This window comes from Caloenas nicobarica, unplaced genomic scaffold (assembly GCF_036013445.1).
Source record: "Caloenas nicobarica isolate bCalNic1 unplaced genomic scaffold, bCalNic1.hap1 Scaffold_412, whole genome shotgun sequence".
In the NCBI taxonomy this organism is placed as follows: Eukaryota; Metazoa; Chordata; class Aves; order Columbiformes; family Columbidae; genus Caloenas; species Caloenas nicobarica.
The window spans coordinates 1-19,149 of NW_027017401.1; the positions used below are offsets into that span (position 1 = coordinate 1).

At 68.0% G+C, this 19,149-nt stretch overlaps 2 protein-coding genes across 2 annotated transcripts; one reads left to right on the forward strand and one right to left on the reverse strand.

Moving 5' to 3' along the window:
- Positions 1–2,529: 2,529 nt before the first annotated feature.
- On the reverse strand, positions 2,530–8,574 carry KCNA7 (potassium voltage-gated channel subfamily A member 7). The gene is made up of 3 exons (XM_065658028.1): positions 7,808–8,574; positions 5,999–7,010; positions 2,530–3,375 (listed from the first exon to the last, which is right to left on the reverse strand). Exons 2-3 carry the CDS (start codon positions 6,515–6,517, stop codon positions 2,530–2,532), a joined length of 1,365 nt encoding a protein of 454 aa, XP_065514100.1. The 5' UTR covers positions 6,518–7,010; positions 7,808–8,574.
- A 1,014-nt stretch (positions 8,575–9,588) lies between these two features.
- SNRNP70 (small nuclear ribonucleoprotein U1 subunit 70) lies at positions 9,589–19,042 on the forward strand. Its single transcript, XM_065658030.1, has 10 exons — positions 9,589–9,676; positions 10,109–10,266; positions 10,981–11,043; positions 11,429–11,483; positions 11,563–11,627; positions 12,114–12,176; positions 12,280–12,361; positions 15,856–15,957; positions 16,955–17,042; positions 18,358–19,042. The coding sequence occupies exons 2-10, from the start codon at positions 10,120–10,122 to the stop codon at positions 18,929–18,931; spliced, it is 1,239 nt and encodes a 412-aa protein (XP_065514102.1). The 5' UTR covers positions 9,589–9,676; positions 10,109–10,119; the 3' UTR covers positions 18,932–19,042.
- The last annotated feature ends 107 nt before the right edge of the window (positions 19,043–19,149 follow it).

Consider the following 19,149-nt stretch of genomic DNA (forward strand, 5'->3'; position numbering starts at 1 on the left):
GATTCTGGGGGGGCCCCGGTGGCCGGTGCTGGGTCTGGGGGTCCCGGGGGGGTCTGGGGGGCCCGGGGGGGTCCCGCGGTTCCGGTTCCGGTTCCCGGACGGACCCTGCTGGCGGGAGCACTTCCGGTCGGTGACGCCGGTGAGCGGCCCCCGGCCCAGCAGCACGAGCCGCCCGTCCGGTAACGGCACCGGCCCGGCCGGGCCGCGCAGCTCGCACCGCATCGCGCCGGAAGCGGCCGCGCCCCTTCCGGCCCCTCCCGCCGCCGCCGTCTCCGGTTTTTGCCGCCGCCGTTTTCGGTTTTTCCCTCCTCACTTCCGGTCTGCTTGCCCGCCTCTTCCGGTCGGGAATTAACGCAGCTTCCGGGTTCCGCCCCGCCGCGTCGGCCGGGGATGGCGCCGGCTCGCCCCCTGGCGGCGGAGGGCGGGGCCGGTCCTCCAGCGGCGGATGGGTCCTCCGGGGGGGGGCTGGGGGGGAACTGGGGGAAACTGGGGGGACTGGGAGGGACTGGGGAGACTGGGGGGACTGGGAGGGGTTGGGGAGGGGGGACTGGGGAGACTGGGGGACTGGGAGGGGTTGGGGGGAATGGGAGGGACTGGGGGGACTGGGGGGACTGGGGGGAATGGGAGGGACTGGGGGGACTGGGGGGACTGGGAGGGGTTGGGGAGGGGGGACTGGGGAGACTGGGGGGACTGGGGGGACTGGGGGAATGGGAGGGACTGGGGGGACTGGGGGGACTGGGGGGACTGGGAGGGACTGGGGGGACTGGGAGGACTGGGGGGACTGGGAGGGACTGGGAGGGACTGGGGGACTGGGGGGGACTGGGAGGGACTGGGGGGACTGGGAGGACTGGGGGGACTGGGGGGACTGGGGGGACTGGGAGGGACTGGGGGGACTGGGAGGGGTTGGGGAGGGGGGACTGGGGGGACTGGGGGGACTGGGAGGGACTGGGGGGACTGGGGGGACTGGGGGGACTGGGGGGACTGGGAGGGACTGGGGGGACTGGGGGGACTGGGGGTCACCGGTTCGGAGCGGGAAACCTGTCCCGGGGGGGAGGTGCAGCCTCCGGTCACTTGGGGGTCACCCCTCCCCCGCTCTCCAAGGGACCCAGGCGTCCGGGAGGGACCCAGGCGTCCGGCTGCCCTCGCTCCACCCCCCCGCGTCCCCCCCGCCCGGACGCCTGGGTCCCCTAAATATAAACCTGCCACCTCAGCAGGAGCCGGGGCCGGTTTGGGCCTCGCACGAGGACCCTCGTGACCCCCCCGAGCTTTGCACGAGGACCCTCGCGACCCCCCAGTTTTGCAGCAGGACCCTCGTGACCCCCCCGCTGCCACCGTCACCTTTATTGTCCCCGGGGCCACCACAAGCTCAGGGGTCACCCGGGGTCGCCGTGTCCCCCCGGCGCTCACACTCGCTCACACACGCGCGCGTGCGTCGCACGAGGGTCCGTGCGGGATCCGGTTCCCGGAGCCACCGCGGCCGCGAAACCCGAGAAGGTGCCGGAAAGCGAGGGAGGGGGCGGGGGGAGGGGGGTTTCATGTGCGTCCTCGTGCGTCCTCGTGCACGCTCGTGCGTCCTTGTGCGTCCCCGTGTGTCCTCATATGTCCTCGTGCGTCCTGTGTGTCCCCGTGCGTCCTTGTGCACGCTCGTGTGTGCTCGCGCAGTCCCGGGCACGCTCGTGCGTCCTCCTGGATCCTCGTGCGTCCTCGTGCGTCCTCTCGCACCCTCCAGGTTTGTCCTCGTGCGCCCCGTGTGTCCTCGTGCCCCCTTGTGCCCGCTTGTGCACCCCCGTATGTCCTTGTGCACCCCTGTTGATCCTCATGCTCCCTCGTTTATCCTTGTGCGCCCTGATCTGTCTCTGTGCCCCCTCGTGCACCCTTGTGCACCCCATATGTCCTCGTGCACCCCGCGCGTCCTCGCGCCCCCTCGTTGATCCTCGTGCACCCTCGTGCACCCCCGTATGTCCTTGTGCACCCTCGTTTGTCTCTGTGCCCCCTCATTCATCCTCGTGCACCCTCGTGCACCCCATATGTCCTCGTGCACCCCGCGTGTCCTTGTGCACCCTCATTGATCCTCCTGCACCCTTGTGCACCCCCGCGTGTCCTCGTGCACCCCATATGTCCTCGTTGATCCTCGCGCCCCCTCGTGCACCCCCGTATGTCCTCGTTCATCCTCGTGCACCCCGCGTGTCCTTGTGCACCCTCATTGATCCTCGTGCGCCCTCATTGATCCTCCTGCACCCTTGTGCACCCCGCGTGTCCTCGTGCACCCCATATGTCCTCGTTGATCCTCGTGCACCCTCGTGCACCCCCGTATGTCCTCGTGCACCCTCGTTTGTCTCTGTGCCCCCTCGTTGATCCTCGTGCACCCTCGTGCACCCCGCGTGTCCTTGTGCACCCTCATTGATCCTCCTGCACCCTCGTGCACCCCGCGCGTCCTCGTGCACCCCGTATGTCCTCGTTGATGCTCGTGCACCCTCGTGCGCCCCGCGCGTCCTCGCGCCCCCGCGCCCCTCCCCCCTCACACCTGCGTCACCAACCTGCGCGCCCCGCCCCCGCCCGCCCCTCCCCCCCCGCCTCCCCGTCCCGCAGCTCCTCCCCCTCCCCCCGCGCCCCTCCCCCCGCCGCCTTGGGCGTGCCGGGCGGGGTGGGGGGCGGGGGGTGGGCGGGGCAGGGCGGGGCCGGGGCGTGGTCGCCGCCCTCCCCGCCGCGCAGCTCCCGCCGGTAGAAGTAGCTGAAGTTGGAGACGATGACGGGCACGGGCAGCGAGATGGTGAGCACGCCCGCGATGGCGCACAGCGAGCCCACCAGCTTCCCGCCCACCGTCACCGGCGCCATGTCCCCGTAGCCCACCGTGGTCATGGTCACCACGGCCCACCAGAACGCCTGCGGGATGGACGTGAAGGCCGTGGCCGCGTCCTCGGCCTCGGCGAAGTACACGGCGCTGGAGAACAGCACGACGCCGATGAGCAGGAAGAAGATGAGCAGCCCCAGCTCGCGCATGCTGGCGCGCAGCGTCTGGCCCAGGATCTGCAGCCCCGTCGAGTGGCGCGACAGCTTGAAGACGCGGAACACGCGCACCAGGCGGATGACGCGCAGCACGGCCAGCGACATGGCGGGCTGGCCCAGGCCGCGCTGGCTCGCCAGCTCCGTGCCCAGCGCCACGAAGTAGGGCGCGATGGCCAGCAGGTCGATGAGGTTCATGGCGTTGCGGAAGAAGGCGGTTTTGCTGGGGCTGGCGAGCAGCCGCACCAGCAGCTCCAGCGAGAACCAGCAGATGCAGACGGTTTCCACCACGAAGAAGGGGTCGCTCAGCCCCCACCGCGGGGGCGCCGGGGGGGACGAGGCGTTGGGGTGGCCCTGGGGGGGCGCGGGGGGCTGGGGGGAGAGGGAGGCAGGGGGTCAGAGCGCGGCCGGACGCCTGGGTCCCCTGCCCAGTACGGGTTAATGGGGGTTAGAGCCCACCCAGAGCCTTCCCAGTATAGGTAACGGGGGGTTAGAGCACAGCCGGATGCCTGGGTCCATTCCCAGTACGGGTTAATGGGGGTTAGAGCCCACCCAGAGCCTTCCCAGTATAAGTAACGGGGGGTTAGAGCCCGCCCGGACGCCTGGGTCCCCTGCCCAGTACGGGTTAATGGGGGTTAGAGCCCGCCCGGACGCCTGGGTCCCCTGCCCAGTACGGGTTAATGGGGGTTAGAGCCCGCCCGGACGCCTGGGTCCCCCGCCCAGTACGGGTTAATGGGGGTTAGAGCCCGCCCGGACGCCTGGGTCCCCCGCCCAGTACGGGTTAATGGGGGTTAGAGCCTGCCCGGACGCCTGGGTCCATTCCCAGTACGGGTTAATGGGGGTTAGAGCCCGCCCGGACGCCTGGGTCCCCTGCCCAGTACGGGTTAATGGGGGTTAGAGCCCGCCCGGACGCCTGGGTCCCCCGCCCAGTACGGGTTAATGGGGTTAGAGCCCGCCCGGACGCCTGGGTCCCCTGCCCAGTACGGGTTAATGGGGGTTAGAGCCCGCCCGGACGCCTGGGTCCCCTGCCCAGTACGGGTTAACGGGAGGAAGAGGAGGAGGAGGAGGAAGAACGAGAGGGAATAAGGTGGAGGAGGAGGATGTGATGAAGGTGATGATGATGGCGACGAGAACATGAAGGAGAGAAGCAAAAAAGAGGATGAAGAGCGTGAGGAGGAGAATGATGACGAGCAGACTGGGAAACAGAACCATGGTGAAGACGGTGGGGTTGGGGAACAGAAGGAAAAAGTGGCTTGAGACACGATGAGGATGAAGAGGAGGAGGATGGTGAGAAGGATGGTGAGGAGGAGGATGGTGGGGACAATGAGGATGAGGAAGATCTGAGGGGCTCCCTGGCAGGCACTGAGGCACGGGCTCCAGGCAGGAGAACATGAGGAACAAAAGCACGAAAACGAAAATTATAACAAGAAAAGAGCGGAGAAGATGAAAAAGAACGAGAATGAGAGTGAGCAAGGTGAAGATGAAGATGACGATGAGTTGAGGATCAGGATAATGAAAATCGTGATGATGGTGAGAATGAGGGCGAAAATCATGAGCAAAAAGATGGCGAGAATAAGGATGGTGGAGCTGAGGATCATGAGGATGACGGTAGAGATGAAGATGAAGATGATGAAGACGGCGAACGTGGGAATGATGGGCTTGAGGGTCATGATGATGAAGATTGTGGTGATGGTGAAGATGAGGATGATGAACTTGAGTAGGAGGATGATGAAGATACTAAGAATGGTGGGGTTGAGAACCTTAAGGGTGAGGAAGGTGAGGATGAGGATGATGAGGAGGATGGTGGGATCGAGGATCATAAGGATGAGGATGAAGAGGGTGAGGATGATGAGGATGAAGACGGTGGGGTTGAGGATCACAAGGATGAGGATGATGATGATGAGGATGAAGACGGTGGGGTTGGGGATCACGAGGATGAGGATGATGAGGAGAATGGTGGGGTTGAGGATCATAAAGACAGCGATGAACAGGATGAGGATGATGAGGATGAAGACGGTGGGTTGGGGATCAGGAGGATGAGAATGAAGAGGGTGAGGATGATGAGGATGATGGTGGGATTGGGGATCACGAGGACGAGGACAATGAGGAGGATGGTGGCATTTGGGATCACGAGCATGAAGACGAAGAGCGTGAGGATGATGAGCAGGATGGTGGGGTTGGGGATCATAAAAACAATGATGAACAGGATGAGGATGAAGACGGTGGGGTTGAGGATCACAAGGACGAGGACGAAGAGGGTGAGGATGATGAGGAGGACGGCGGGGCTGGGGATCCCAAGGACAAAGAGGATGAGGATGATTGGGAGGATGGTGGGGCTGGGGATCCCGAGGATGAGGACGAAGAGCATGCGGATGATGATGATGAAGACGGTGGGGTTGGGGATCACGAGGATGAGGAGGATGGTGGCATTTGGGATCCTGAGGACAAGGATGAAGAGCGTGAGGACAATGAGGAGGATGGTGGGGTTGGGGATCACAAGGATGAGGATGATGAGGATGAGGGTGATGAGGATGAAGACGATGGGGTTGGGGATCACAAGGATGAGGACGATGAGGAGGATGGTGGGGCTGGGGATCCCGAGGACGAGGACGAAGAGCGTGAGGATGATGGGGAGGATGGTGGGGTTGGGGATCACAAGGATGAGGATGATGAGGATGAAGACGATGGGATTGGGGATCACAAGGATGAGGATGATGGGGAGGACGGTGGGGCTGGGGATCCCGGGGACGAAGAGGATGAGGACGATGAGGAGGATGGTGGGGCTGGGGATCACAAGGATGAGGATGATGGGGAGGACGGCGGGGCTGCGGATCCCGGGGACGAAGAGGATGAGGACGATGAGGAGGATGGTGGGGCTGGGGATCACAAGGATGAGGATGATGGGGAGGACGGCGGGGCTGCGGATCCCGGGGACGAAGAGCGTGCGGACGAGCAGGGGGAGCCCACATCCGCCTCCCGCGCGGCCGCGACTCACCTGCGCCGCCCCCTCGGCGCCGGCGCGGAACTGCGGCAGCGTCTCCAGGCAGAACACCACGATGGACACGAGGATGACGACGACGGAGAGCAGCGCCACGGCGCGCGCCGCCCGCGAGCTCTCGGGGTGCTCGCACAGCAGCCAGGCCCCGCGGCGCCAGCGCCCGCGCGGCAGCGCCGCCGGCGCCTCCGCCCCGCAGCCTTCGGCCTCGCGCAGCCGGCCCTCGGCCTCGTCGCCCAGCTGGTAGAACCGCAGCTCCTCCAGGAACACGTCGAGCGGCACGTCGGGCGGGCGCCGCAGCCGCCCCCCGGACTGGTAGTAGTAGAGCACGGCGCCGAACGCCCCGCGGTGCCGGTCGAAGAAATACTCGCGGCGCTGCGGGTCGAAGTAGCGGCGGCGGCGCCGGGGGTCGCCCAGGAGGGTGTCGGGGAAGCGGCGCAGCGTGCGGCCCAGCGTCTCGAAGCGCCGGCCCGCCACGTTGATGGCCACGCGCTCGCAGCAGCCCAGGGGCTCCCCCATGGCGGGGGGCGGCGCGCGCGGCGGCGGCGAGGGGGCGGACGGCAGGGTGGGGGCGCGGAGGGGGCAGGGACCCCCGAGGCCTTTGGGGGGGGGCGGGAGCTGCGAGGAGCTTGGGGGTCCTGCACGGGCCTGGGGACCCGCAAGGGCCCGGGGGATCTCAGGGGTCCCTCAAGGATCTGATAGGACCTGGGGGGGCCCGCAAGGGCCTGGGGGGGGTGGTCAAGGACCTGGGGGACCCGCAAGAGCCTGGGGGATCTCAGGGGTCCCTCAAGGACCTGGGGGGGCGGTCAAGGACCTTTGGGGACCCGCAAGGACCCGGGGGGACCCACGAGGGCCTGGGGGGCCCGCAAGGGCCTGGGGGATCTCAGGGGTCCCTCAAGGGCCTGGGGGGGCCCGCAAGGGCCTGGGGGGGGTGGTCAAGGACCTGGGGGGACCCGCAAGAGCCTGGGGGATCTCAGGGGTCCCTCAAGGGCCTGGGGGGGCGGTCAAGGACCTGGGGGGACCCTCAAGGGCCTGGGGGACCCGCAAGGGCCTGGGGGGGGTGGTCAAGGACCTGGGGGGACCCGCAAGGGCCTGGGGGATCTCAGGGGTTCCTCAAGGATCTGATAGGACCTGGGGGGGCCCTCAAGGGCCTGGGGGGGGTGGTCAAGGACCTGGGGGGACCCGCAAGAGCCTGGGGGATCTCAGGGGTCCCTCAAGGACCTGGGGGACCCGCAAGAGCCTGGAGGGACCTCAAGGGCCCGGGGGACCCTCAAGGGCCTGGGGGGGCCCTTAAGGACCTTTGGGGACCCGCAAGGACCCGGGGGGACAACCACCCCCCACGAGGACCTGGGGGGGCCCTCAAGGGCCTGGGGGACCCACAAGGGCCTGGGAGGACCCACGAGGGCCTGGGAGACCTGCAAGGACCCGGGGGGACCCACGAGGACCTGGGGGGGCCCTCAAGGGCCTGGGGGACCCACAAGGGCCTGGGGGGGCCCGCAAGGGCCTGGGAGACCTGCAAGGACCTGGGGGGGCCCACAAGGACCTTTGGGGACCCACAAGGACCCGGGGGGGCCCTCAAGGGCCTGGGGGATCTCAGGGGTCCCTCAAAGACCTGGGGGGGTGGTCAAAGACCTGGGGGGACCCGCAAGGGCCTGGGGGATCTCAGGGGTCCCTCAAGGGCCTGGGGGACCCGCAAGGACCTTTGGGGACCCGCAAGGACCTGGGGGGGCCCGCAAGGGCCTGGGGGATCTCAGGGGTCCCTCAAGGACCTGGGGGGGCGGTCAAGGGCCTTTAGGGACCTTCAAGGACCTTTAGGGACCTTCAAGGACCTGGAGGGACCTCAAGGACCTGGGAGATCTCCGGGGGTCCCTCAAGGACCTCGGCGGTTCCTCGGGGCCTTTGGGGACCTTTGAGGACCTGTGGGAACCTCGAGGACCTTGGGGGGTCCTTCAAGGACCTGGAGGATCTTCCAAAATCTCGGGGACCTTCAAAGACCTTGGGGAACCTTCCAGGACCTGGAGGGTCCTTCGAGGAGCCCCCCAAGGGCTCCCCAAGGTTCTACAGGGTTGGGGGACCCTCAAGGTCCTTGGGGGTCCCACAAGGGCCCTACAGATACGGGGGGACCCCTGAACTCTTGGGGGTCTTGCAGGGAACCCCGAAAGCCTTGGGAGGGGTCTGCGGTGTTGGAGGATCTTCAAGGACCTTGGAGGGTCCTTCAAGGACTTTGGGGGGTCCCTCCAGGATCTTGGGGGACCCTGAAGTCTTCTGGGGTGTCTACAGGGTTGGAGGATCTTCAAGGACCTGGGGGACCTTTAGGGGCCTTGGAGGGTCCTTTGAGGATCTCGGGGGTCCCTCAAGGACCTGAAGGACCTTCAAGGACCTGGGGGGTCCTTTAGGGGCCTTGGAGGGTCCTTCAAGGACCTGGGGGACCCCAAAGTCCTCGGGGGTCCCACAGGGTCCCCCCTTTGTCACCGGGTGACTCCCAATCCCCCCAGGGCCCCCCCGGTGGCCGTGGGTGTCCTGTCGTCACCGGTGTCCCCACCCCACGTGACTCCCCGTCACCGGGTGTCCCCAACCTCCTGTCACCGGGTGTCCCCAACCCCCTGTCACCGGGTGTCCCCAACCCCCATCACCGGGTGTCCCCAACCCCGTCACCGGGTGTCCCCAACCTCCTGTCACCGGGTGTCCCCAACCCCCCGTCACTGGGGTGTCCCCAACCCGTCACCAGATGCCACCAGCGTGTCCCCACCCGCCCGTCCCCGGGTGTCCCCGACCCCCGGCCCTCGCCCCCAGACGTCCCCCCTTGTCACCGGGGAGTCCCCGACCCCCTCATCCCCCGTGCCCGGGGTGTCCCCGACTCCCGTCCCCCGTCACCGGGTGTCCCCGACCCCGCCGTCCCGCTGTCACCGCCGCTGTCCCGTAAACAGGGTGGCCCCGCGGTGTCGGGTTCCCCCCCGCGGGCTAAAAATAACGGGGGGGTGGGGGGGTGGGGTGGGTGCCCGGACGCCTGGGTCCTTCTCCGGGCCCTTCCCCCCCCGCTGTCACCGGTTGTCACCCCAGGGAGGGGACCCAGGCGTCCGGGGTTGTGACACCCCCTGTGACACTGTGGGGACACCCCCCCCCCCGGGGGTTGACGCGGGGGGGGGGTCACCGCGGTTGCTATGGCGACGACACGGTGTTGTCACCGCGGTTGCTATGGCGACGGCGCGGGGGTGTCACCGCGGTTGCTAAGGGGGCGGGCGGGGGTGTCACCCCCTTGTGACCCCGACTGCCGGGGGGGGGGGGGGGGGGGGGTGTCAACCCGGGTTGCTATGGCAACGACGCGCTGTTGTCGTGCCGGTCGCTACGTCTGGGACACGGGGTGTCACCCCGGCTGCTCTTGGGTTGTCACCCCGGTTGCTATGGCAACGACGCGGTGCGTGTGACGCCCCTCCCGGTTGCCATGGCGACGTCCCGCCCGTTGCCGCGGCGCCCGGGGGCGTGGCCTCCGCGGACTCTTTCCCCGCCCTTTCCCGCCCGCGGCGGAGGGATCTCCCGCCCGCACTCAGGCCCCGCCCCCTTCAGGCCCCGCCCCCTGTCCGCAGCGAGTTCCGGCTCGCGCCGCCGTCCGCGCGTGCGCATGCGCAGAGGGGCGCGCGGCGCGGGCCAGGCCGGAGCGCGAGCGCGAGCGCCCGGGGGGTCCGTGCGGGGGTCACGTGGGGGGCCGGGGGGGCCGGGGGGGTTATGGGGGTTATGGGGGCCGGGGGGGTTAGGGGGGTTATGGGGGCCGGGGGGGTTATGGGGGCCGGGGGGGTTAGGGGGTCCCAGGGCGGCTGCTGTGGGGCTGAACGGGCCTAATGTGGGGCTGGGGGGAGCGTGGGGGGCCCCGGTGTGGGGTTATTGGGGTTCTGGGGGGGTCCAGGGGGTCCGGTGTGGGGGTCGGGGGGCCCTGGGGGGGCTCTGGGGGCGGGTTATGGGGGTCGGGGGGTCCCTGTGGGGCTGAGGGAGGTTCTAGGGGGTCGTGGGGGGGGGTGGTGAGGGGTCAGGGGGGTATTGGGGTGTCGGGGGGGGTCAGGGGGGTATTGGGGTGTCGGGGCGGTTCTGTGGGCCCTGACCCCCGTCTCCCCCCAGACGCCCCCAGGATGACGCAGTTCCTGCCCCCCAACCTCCTGGCGCTCTTCGCCCCCCGGGACCCCATCCCCTACCTGCCCCCCCTGGAGAAACTGCCCCACGAGAAGCACCACAACCAGCCCTACAGCGGCATCGCCCCCTACATCCGCGAGTTCGAGGTGCCCCCCGGCCCCCCCAACCCCCCCCGGCCCCCCAACCCCCCCCGAGCCCCCAACCCCCCCCCGGACCCCAAAACCCCCCCGAGCCCCCAACCCCCCCCGGACCCCAAAACCCCCCCTGAACCACCAACCCCCCCCCCGGCCCCCCAACCCCCCCCGAGCCCCCAACCCCCCCCCGGACCCCAAAACCCCCCCGGCCCCCCAACCCCCCCCGAGCCCCCAACCCCCCCCCGGACCCCAACCCCCCCCTGAACCCCCAACCCCCCCCCGGACCCCAAAACCCCCCCGGCCCCCCAACCCCCCCCCGAGCCCCCAACCCCCCCCGGACCCCAAACCCCCCCTGAACCCCCAACCCCCCCCCGGACCCCAAAACCCCCCTGAGCCCCCAAACCCCCCCTGAACCGCCAACCCCCACCCGGACCCCAAAACCCCCCCCGGCCCCCCAACCCCCCCCGAGCCCCCAACCCCCCCCGGACCCCAAACCCCCCCTGAACCCCCAACCCCCCCCGGACCCCAAAACCCCCCCAATCTCCAAAACCCCTCCTGGACCCCCAAACCCCCTCAGAACCCCAAACCCCCCCTGGACCCCCAACACCCCCGAACCCCAAAACCTCCCTGAACTGCCAACCCCCCCGAACCCCCAAACCACTCTCTGAACCCCCAAACTCCCCCCAAACTCGCAACCCCCCCTTTTCACCCCCCATCTCCCCCCAGGACCCCCGCGATGCGCCCCCCCCGACCCGCGCTGAGACGCGGGAGGAGCGAATGGAGCGCAAGGTACAGCCGGAACCCCCCCCAAAAAATGGGGTGCAGAGCCCTCCACATAGGGCTAGGGGTGTTGGGGGGTCCCCAAAACTGGTGGCTTGGGAACATGTCCCCCCCAATGTCAGCAGGTCCAGTTTTGGGGTGCAGGGCTGGCTCTTTGTCCCCCCCGGGTTTTAGGGCCCCCCAAGTTTTAGGGTCTCCTCCCTGAGTTTTAGGGTCCACCTGTGATTTTTCATTCCTCCCCCAGGTTTTAGTGCCCTTCGCCAGGTTTTAGGGCCCCCCTGAGGTTTATTACCCACCCCCTGGGTTTTGGGGGTCCCTGCCCCCCTTATTTTTGGGTCCCCTCTTTGCCTTTTGGGGGTCCCTGATGTGTCCCCCCCTTTGCTCCCTCCAACAGCGGCGGGAGAAGATCGAGCGGCGGCAGCAAGAGGTGGAGTCCGAGCTCAAGATGTGTAAGTTGGGGGGTTCCCCGGGGGGCTTGGGGGGTCCCCCATTTTTCCTCTGACACCCCCTTTTTCTCCGCCCCCCCAGGGGATCCCCACAACGACCCCAACGCCCAGGGAGACGCTTTCAAAACCCTTTTTGTGGCCAGAGTGGTGAGTTTGGGGGGGGGTAAGGGGGTCCCTTGAAACTTCTGGGGGTGCCCCCTAATCTCCGGGGTCTGCTCTGCATTCTGGATGCTTGCCCCAATCCTTGGGGCTCCCCTTTAATCTGGGGGGGTCCTTCTAGGGGTCTCCCCCAATCTGTTGGGGTGTCTTTACTCGTTGGGGTTCCCCCTAATTTGTGGGGGTCTCTGTAATCCTTGGGGGTTCCCCTTAATTTGTGGGGGTTCCCCCAATTCCTGGGGTCCCTCCTAATTTGTGGGGGTCTCCCCGAATTTGTGGGGGTCACCCCTAATCTGTGGGGTCCCCCCATTCCCTGGGGTCCTCCCGGATCTGTGGGGGTCCCTCTAATCCTTGGGCTGCCCTGTAATCTGAGGGGGGGCCCTCCAATCCTTGGGGGTCCCCCCAATCCGTGGGTCACCCCCCGATCCCCACAACCCCCCATATTTTGGGGGTCCCCCTCACTTTTCCCCCGCCTAGAACTATGACACGACGGAGTCGAAGCTGCGCCGCGAATTCGAGGTTTACGGCCCCATCAAGCGGGTGAGCGCGGGGGGTTCCCCCCCAAAACCCAACCCCCCTCCGCACAACCCCCGTTCTGGGGGTGACGCCTGTTCCTGCCGCCCTTTTCCGCCTGTCCGCTCAGATTTACATGGTGTACAACAAGCGCTCGGGGAAGCCGCGTGGTTACGCCTTCATCGAGTACGAGCACGAGCGGGACATGCACTGTGAGTACCCCCCGCCGCAACCCCCTTTTCCCCCCTACAACCGCATGTACAACCTCTTAAAAACCACAACCGGGCCCTCCCTGGGGCCCTGCGGGTAAGTACAACCAGGGGCAGCACCTACAGGCGGCTGAGGCTACAGGCGGCTGAGGCTGTAGGGGGTTGAGCCGCGAGCGACCGAGGCTACAGGCGGCCGAGCTGTTGGTGGCTGAGGCTACGGGTGGCGAGGGGCACAGGCGGCCGAGCTACAGGCGGCTGAGGCTACAGGCGGCCAAGCTGTAGGCAGGCCAGGCTGTAGGCGGCTAAACCGGAGGCGAGTGGGGCTACAGGCGGCCGGGGTTACAGGTGGCCAAGGCAACTGCTGGATAAGCTGTAGGCAACTGCGAGGCTACAAGTGGTGGCTGAGGTTACAGGCGGCCACGCTATAGGTGACCAAGGCTACAGGCGGTCACGCTGTAGGTAATTGAGGCTACGGGTGGTTGTCCAAGCTGCAGTTGTTGGCCGAGACTACAGGCGACCAAGCTACCGGTAGCCGGGGTGACAAGTGGCCGAGGCTACAGGTGGCCAAGGTACAGGCCGCCGACCAACTACAGGCGGTGGCCAAGGCATAGGCAGTCAGGGTACAGGTGGCCAGGAATACAGGTACAGGCAGCTGAGGTTACAGGTAGACAACCCACAGGCTGTAGACAAAGCTGCTGGTAGGCAAGGCTACAGGCAGACACACTACAGGCGGTGGTGAAACTGTAAGTAGCCGAGGCTACAGGCAGCCAATGTAGATACAGTGATCAAGTCCAGGCAGCCAAATTATCGGCAGGCAAGGCTACAGTTGGCCAAGCTACAGTCAGTCAAGGCTACAGGCAGCCGAGGTTACAGGTGACGAACTACAAGGAGCCAAATCATTGTCAGGCAGGGCTACAATCAGTCAAGCTACAGTCAGCCAAGGCAACAGGCAGCCAAACCATAGGCAGGGAGGGGTACAGGTGACAAACTACAGTCAGCCAAAGCTACGGGCAGCTGAGGTAACAGGCGGCCAAACTACAAGGTGCCAAGGCTACAGTCAGTCAAACGACAGGCAGCCAAGGCAACAGTTGGTTAAACTACAGACAGCCAAGGTTACAGGTGCCGAACTATAGGCAGCCAAGACTACAGTTAGCCAAGCTACAGCCAGCCAAAGCTACAGCTGGTCAAGCTACAGGCAGCCAAGGCTACAGGCAACCAAACTACAGGCAGCCAAAGCTACAGGCGACAAATTACAGGCAGCCAAGGCAACAGTTGGTTAAACTACAGGCAGCTGAGGTAACAGGCGGCCAAGGCTACAGTCGGTCAAACTGTAGGCAGCCAAGGCAACAGTTGGTTAAACTACAGGCAGCCAAGGCTACAGGCAGCTGAGGTAACAGGCGGCCAAACTACAGGCGGCCCAGGCTACAGTCGGTCAAACCATAGGCAGCCAAGGCTACAGTCGCTTAAACTACAGGCAGTCGAGCTACAGGCGGCCAAGGTAACACGTGGCCAAGCTCCGGCAGCCCGGGCTCCGGGTGAAACCACAGGCGCCCGGGCTACAGTCGCAGCTCAGGACGCGCCGCTCTGTCCACCCCCCCCCTCCGCGCGTCCGTGTGTCGGTGCCGGCGGGTCCGTCCGTCCGGGGGTCGCTGTGGCGGGGGGGGGGACGCGGCCCGTGGCCGGCCGGGTGTATTAACACTGTTTTATTGTCACTGCAGCCACCTTTGTGATGGCTTTTGCCACTGCTGGCTTGCAGCTGATCCTAGTGCTCCCCCTTCCAACACCCTCTATGGTTGGTATAAGGGTTTGTATCTTGGTAAGACACGTTTCTAACCCCCCCGAAAGGAACGACGGCGACACCGGGGGGGCGGCGGGGGGTCCCGGGAGCCCCCCCGGCCCCCCCGCAGCGGGGACGAGAGGAATTATTGAAGGGGGGGACACGCGCGCACGCGGGGGGGACGCGACAATGTCGGGGTGCGACCGGCGCGTCCCCCCTGTGTGCCCGCCCCCCCAAATTTCCTCGACACCCCCCCTTTATTTTGGGGGGGGCCCCGCACTGTTTCACCCCCCCGAGCGCGGGCAGGGAGCAGATTCTTCCTTCCCCCCCCCCCCAAAAACCGCGGTCACGGCCTCAGTCTCCGCTGAGGTGGGGACGCGTGACCCCCCACTTTGGTTTTTTTTTTGGGGGGGGCCCTAAGGGACCCCCCCACCCCTTAAAGTGAGGAGGGGGCAACAAAGCAGGACCCCCCCCCAGTGTCCCCGTGTGGTTGTTGCCCGAGGATGGGGGGAGGGGGGCAAGTGGCCCCCCCCCCCAAATTGGTCCCGGGGCGGGGGGGCACCCATGGTGCCCCCACCCTGCCAAAAAATAATAAGGATTGGGGACCCCCCCGTGAGCTTGGATGTTTGCGTAGGACCTATAGTATTGTTTGGGAGGGGGGGGACACAGGCCCTATAGCGAGGGGGGGTGGGATTTGGGGGGGGGGGGCTGAGCCCCCCCTGGGTTTGGGAAACGACCCCCCCTGGTCCCAGCGACCGTGGGGTGGGGGGGGTGAAAAAAAGGGGGGGGGTTGTGTTTTGACCCCCACACCCCACTTGTAGGGTGGGGGGGGGTCAAGGGGGGGTCCCCAGTTGGGGGGGGGCTGGGGGGCTCCGGGGGGTCCTGGGGGGGTGACGATGGGTCTCAGGTAAGGGCCCCAGCGCCTGCTCAGGACCAGCGGCTGCCGGAATCGGGGCCCCCCCAAACCGAGGGGGGGGCGCGCGGACCCGCTCCCCCCACCAAACACCCCAGGACGTGATGGGAGAGTCGATTGGGGGGTGGGATGGGGGGGGGGCTGGTGATGGGGGGGGTCAAACCAGTGGCGCCTTAAGGGGGGGGCCGGGTGTCCCCCCCCCCAAACTGGGGGATGAGTGTGTTGGGGGGTGTTTTGGGGGGCCGTGTATGTTTAGGGGGGGGCACCGCTCAGGTAAGGCACCAATTGGGGAGCCCCCCCCAAAAAAAAGAGCTGGGAGGGGGGTCAATCTGCAGGTAAACAAGGTGCCACCCCCAGAAAGAAGCTTGGGGGGGCTGAGTGTGTTGCGGGGGGGTGTGTTGGGGGGGGCACTGCTCAGGTAAGCCACCAATTGGGGTGCCCCCCCCAATAAAAAGGGGGGGCTAATTTGCTAATATAGGGGGTGCCGCCCCAAATTGTGTGACGGGGGGGCCACAATAATTTTTTGGTGGGGCGGGGGGGGGGTCTTCACTCTCCGTAACCCTTTTTCCTTTCCAGCCATGTATTTGGGGGGGGGGGGGGGGCACCTCATTGCAGCCCCCCCAAACCGGGGGGCCGCCCCCAGGGGGTGTGTCTGCTGGGCTGTTTATTGGGGTGTTGGTTGGGGGGCGGGTGTGTTTTTGGGGTGGGGGGCGGGTTGACCGGACCCCAATGTCACTAATGTGCGTGTCCCCCCCCCCCATCCTCCTGCCTCCCCCCAAACCCCGGACCCCCCCAAATGTTTTGCAGCCGCCTACAAGCACGCGGACGGGAAGAAGATCGACGGGCGGCGGGTGCTGGTGGACGTGGAGCGCGGCCGCACCGTGAAGGGCTGGAGGCCGCGGCGGCTAGGTCGGTGTCCGGGGGGTCCCGGGGGGTCCCGGGGGGTCTCGGGGTGTCTTGGGGTGGCCCCCGTGTGGGGTGGCCCCCGTGTCGGGGTGGCCCCCGTGTGGGGTGGCCCCTGTGTCGGGGTGGCCCCCATTTCGGGGTGGCCCCCATTTCGGGGTGACCCCCGTGTGGGGTGACCCCTGTGTCAGGGTGGCCCCTGTGTCGGAGTGAACCCCATGTGGGGTGGCCCCCATGTCGGGGGGGCCTTGGTGTCGGGGTGGCCCCCATGTGGGGTGACCCCCATGTCGGGGGGGCCTTGGTGTCGGGGTGGCCCCCATGTGGGGTGACCCCCATGTCGGGGTGGCCCCGTGTCGGAGTGGCCCCGTGTCGGGGTGGCCCTGGTCTCGGGGTGGCCCTGTGTGGGTGGCCCCGGTCTCGGGGTGACCCCCATCTCGGGGTGACCCCCGTGTCGGGGTGGCCCCGGTCTCGGGGTGGCCCCCGTGTCGGGGTGACCCCCGTGTGGGGTGGCCCTGGTGTCGGAGTGACCCCCGTGTCGGAGTGGCCCCCGTGTCGGGGTGGCCCTGGTCTCGGGGTGGCCCCTGTGTCGGGGTGGCCCCGTGTCGGGGTGGCCCCGGTCTCGGGGTGGCCCCCGTGTCGGGGTGACCCTGGTCTCGGGGTGGCCCCGTGTCGGGGTGGCCCCGGTCTCGGGGTGGCCCCCGTGTCGGGGTGACCCTGGTCTCAGGGTGGCCCCGTGTGGGTGGCCCCGGTCTCAGGGTGACCCCCGTGTCGGGGTGACCCCCGTGTCGGGGTGACCCTGGTCTCAGAGTGGCCCCGTGTGGGTGGCCCCGGTCTCGGGGTGACCCCCATGTCGGGGTGGCCCTGGTCTCGGGGTGACCCCCGTGTTGGGGTGGCCCTGGTCTCGGGGTGGCCCCGTGTGGGTGGCCCCGGTCTCAGGGTGGCCCCGTGTCGGGGTGGCCCCGTGTGGGTGCCCCCGGCGGGGCTGACGGGCCGTGTCCCGCAGGGGGAGGTCTGGGGGGCACCCGGCGCGGAGGGGCCGACGTCAACATCCGGCACTCGGGCAGGGACGACACGTCGCGATACGACGAGCGGTGGGTTGGGGGCACGGGGGGGCACCTGTGGGTCCCCTGCGTCCCTTTGGGGTCCCCTGCGTCCCTTTGGGGTCCTCCTCTGCCACCTGGGGGTCTCTCTTTGTCACCTTCGGGTCCCCCGTGTCCCCTCTGTACCCCCAGTCCCCCCATACCCCCCATTGTCCCCCATGTCCCAAATATCCTCAACACCCCCATATCCCCCCAATCCCCCCGGTCCCCCCAACCTCCCCCAATATCCCAAATACCCCCAGTGCCCCCAGTGCCCCCAATCCCCCCGGTCCCCCCAACTTCCCCCAGTGTCCCCCAATCCCCCCGGTTGCCCCAGTCCCCCCAATACCCCCAACACCCCCAATCCCCCCAGCCTCCCCCAATCTCCCCAGCGCCCCCAATCCCCCTGGTCCCCCCAACGCCCCCGGTCCCCCCAACCTCCCCCAATCCCCCCAACGCCCCCAATCCCCCCAACCTCCCCCAATCTCCCCAGCGCCCCCGGTCCCCCCAACCTCCCCCAATCCCCCCAATGCCCCTGGTCCCCCCAATACCCCCAACGCCCCCAATCCCCCCAACCTCCCCCAAGGCCCCCAGTCCCCCCAACCTCCCCCAACGCCCCCGGTCTCCCCAGTCCCCTCCATACCCTCAATGCCCCCAGTCCCCCCAGCCTCCCCCAATCTCCCCAGCGGCCCCGGTCCCCCCAATCTCCCCGGTCCCCCCAACCTCCCCGGTCCCCCCAACCTCCCCCAACGCCCCCGGTCCCCCCAACCTCCCCCAGTCCCCCCAGTGCCCCTGGTCCCCCCAACCTCCCTGGTCCCCCCAACCTCCCCCAACGCCCCCAACCTCCCCCAATCTCCCCGGTCCCCCCAACCTCCCCCGGTCCCCCCAATCTCCCCGGTCCCCCCAACCTCCCCCAATCCCCCTAGCGCCCCGGTCCCCCCAACCTCCCCCGGTCCCCCCAACCTCCCCCAGTCCCCCCAACCTCCCCGGTCCCCCAACCTCCCCGGTCCCCCCAACCTCCCCCAATCCCCCCAACCTCCCCGGTCCCCCAACCTCCCCGGTCCCCCCAACCTCCCCAGTCCCCCCAACCTCCCCAGTCCCCCCAGCGCCCCAGTCCCCCCAACCTCCCCCAATCCCCCCAACCTCCCCCGGTCTCCCCAACCTCCCCCAATCTCCCCAGCGGCCCCGGTCCCCCCAATCTCCCCGGTCCCCCCAATCTCCCCGGTCCCCCCAGTCCCCCCGGTCCCCTCAGTCCCCCCAGCGCCCCGGTCCCCCCAACCTCCCCCAACCTCCCCGGTCCCCCAACCTCCCCGTCCTCTCCCCGCAGGGACCGCGACCGCGAGCGCGAGCGCGACCGCCGCGACCGCTCGTCCCGCGACCGTGACCGCCGCCGCTCCCGCTCCCGCGACCGGCGCCGCCGCACGCGCAGCCGCGAGAAGGACGAGCGCGAGCGCAAGCGCCCGAGCAGCCGCGACCGCAGCAAAGAGCGCGACCGCAAGCGCCGCTCCCGCTCCCGCGACCGCAAGCGCGACCGCGACCGCGACAAGAAGGACGAGGCGGGCCCGGAGCCCCTGGAGCCGCTGGAGGATTTGGGGGGGGGCGGCTCGGAGTCGGGGCCCCCGGACGCGCTGGGGCCGGAGGAGAAGAACCGCGAGCGGCGGCGGCACCGGGAGCGCGAGCGGCGGCGCGAGCGGGAGCGGGGGGAGCGCGAGCGGGAGCACAAGCGGGAGCGGGGGGGGGAGCGGCGGGAGGAGCGGCCCCCGGGATCGGGCCCCGAGGCGGGGGAGCCCTTGGGCGGGGCGGGGGAGCCGCCCCCCGAGCTGTTTCTGCAGCCCGACTCGGCCCCCGACGGCTACCTGGGGGGGGAGAACGGCTACCTGATGGAGCCCCCCTTGGAGTGAGGGGGGGAGCCCCCCTTGGAGTGAGGGGGGGAGCCCCCAGTTCTGGATACCCGCCCCAAAAATATCCCCCTTTTTGTTTTTTTTTCTTGGAAATAAAGGTGTTTTAATGGAAAAAAACGTGTCATTTTGGGGCGGGCTTAAAGGGGGGTCGGGGGCCCCTAGTTGGGGTTTGGGGAATCCCGCCCCGGTGGGAACAACCCCCTGGGGGGGGCCCCCCC

Excerpts from the sequence above, each read along its gene's own strand:
- KCNA7 (XM_065658028.1), bottom strand. The coding sequence starts at position 6,517 with ATGGGGGAGCCCCTGGGCTGCTGCGAGCGCGTGGCCATCAACGTGGCG. Across the intron at positions 3,376-5,998 it reads GCGCCGAGGGGGCGGCGCAG|CCCCCCGCGCCCCCCCAGGG; the intron begins GTGAGTCGCGGC and ends CTCTCCCCCCAG.
- SNRNP70 (XM_065658030.1), top strand. The coding sequence starts at position 10,120 with ATGACGCAGTTCCTGCCCCCCAACCTCCTGGCGCTCTTCGCCCCCCGG. Across the intron at positions 11,044-11,428 it reads AGGAGCGAATGGAGCGCAAG|CGGCGGGAGAAGATCGAGCG; the intron begins GTACAGCCGGAA and ends TCCCTCCAACAG. Across the intron at positions 11,484-11,562 it reads GGAGTCCGAGCTCAAGATGT|GGGATCCCCACAACGACCCC; the intron begins GTAAGTTGGGGG and ends CCGCCCCCCCAG.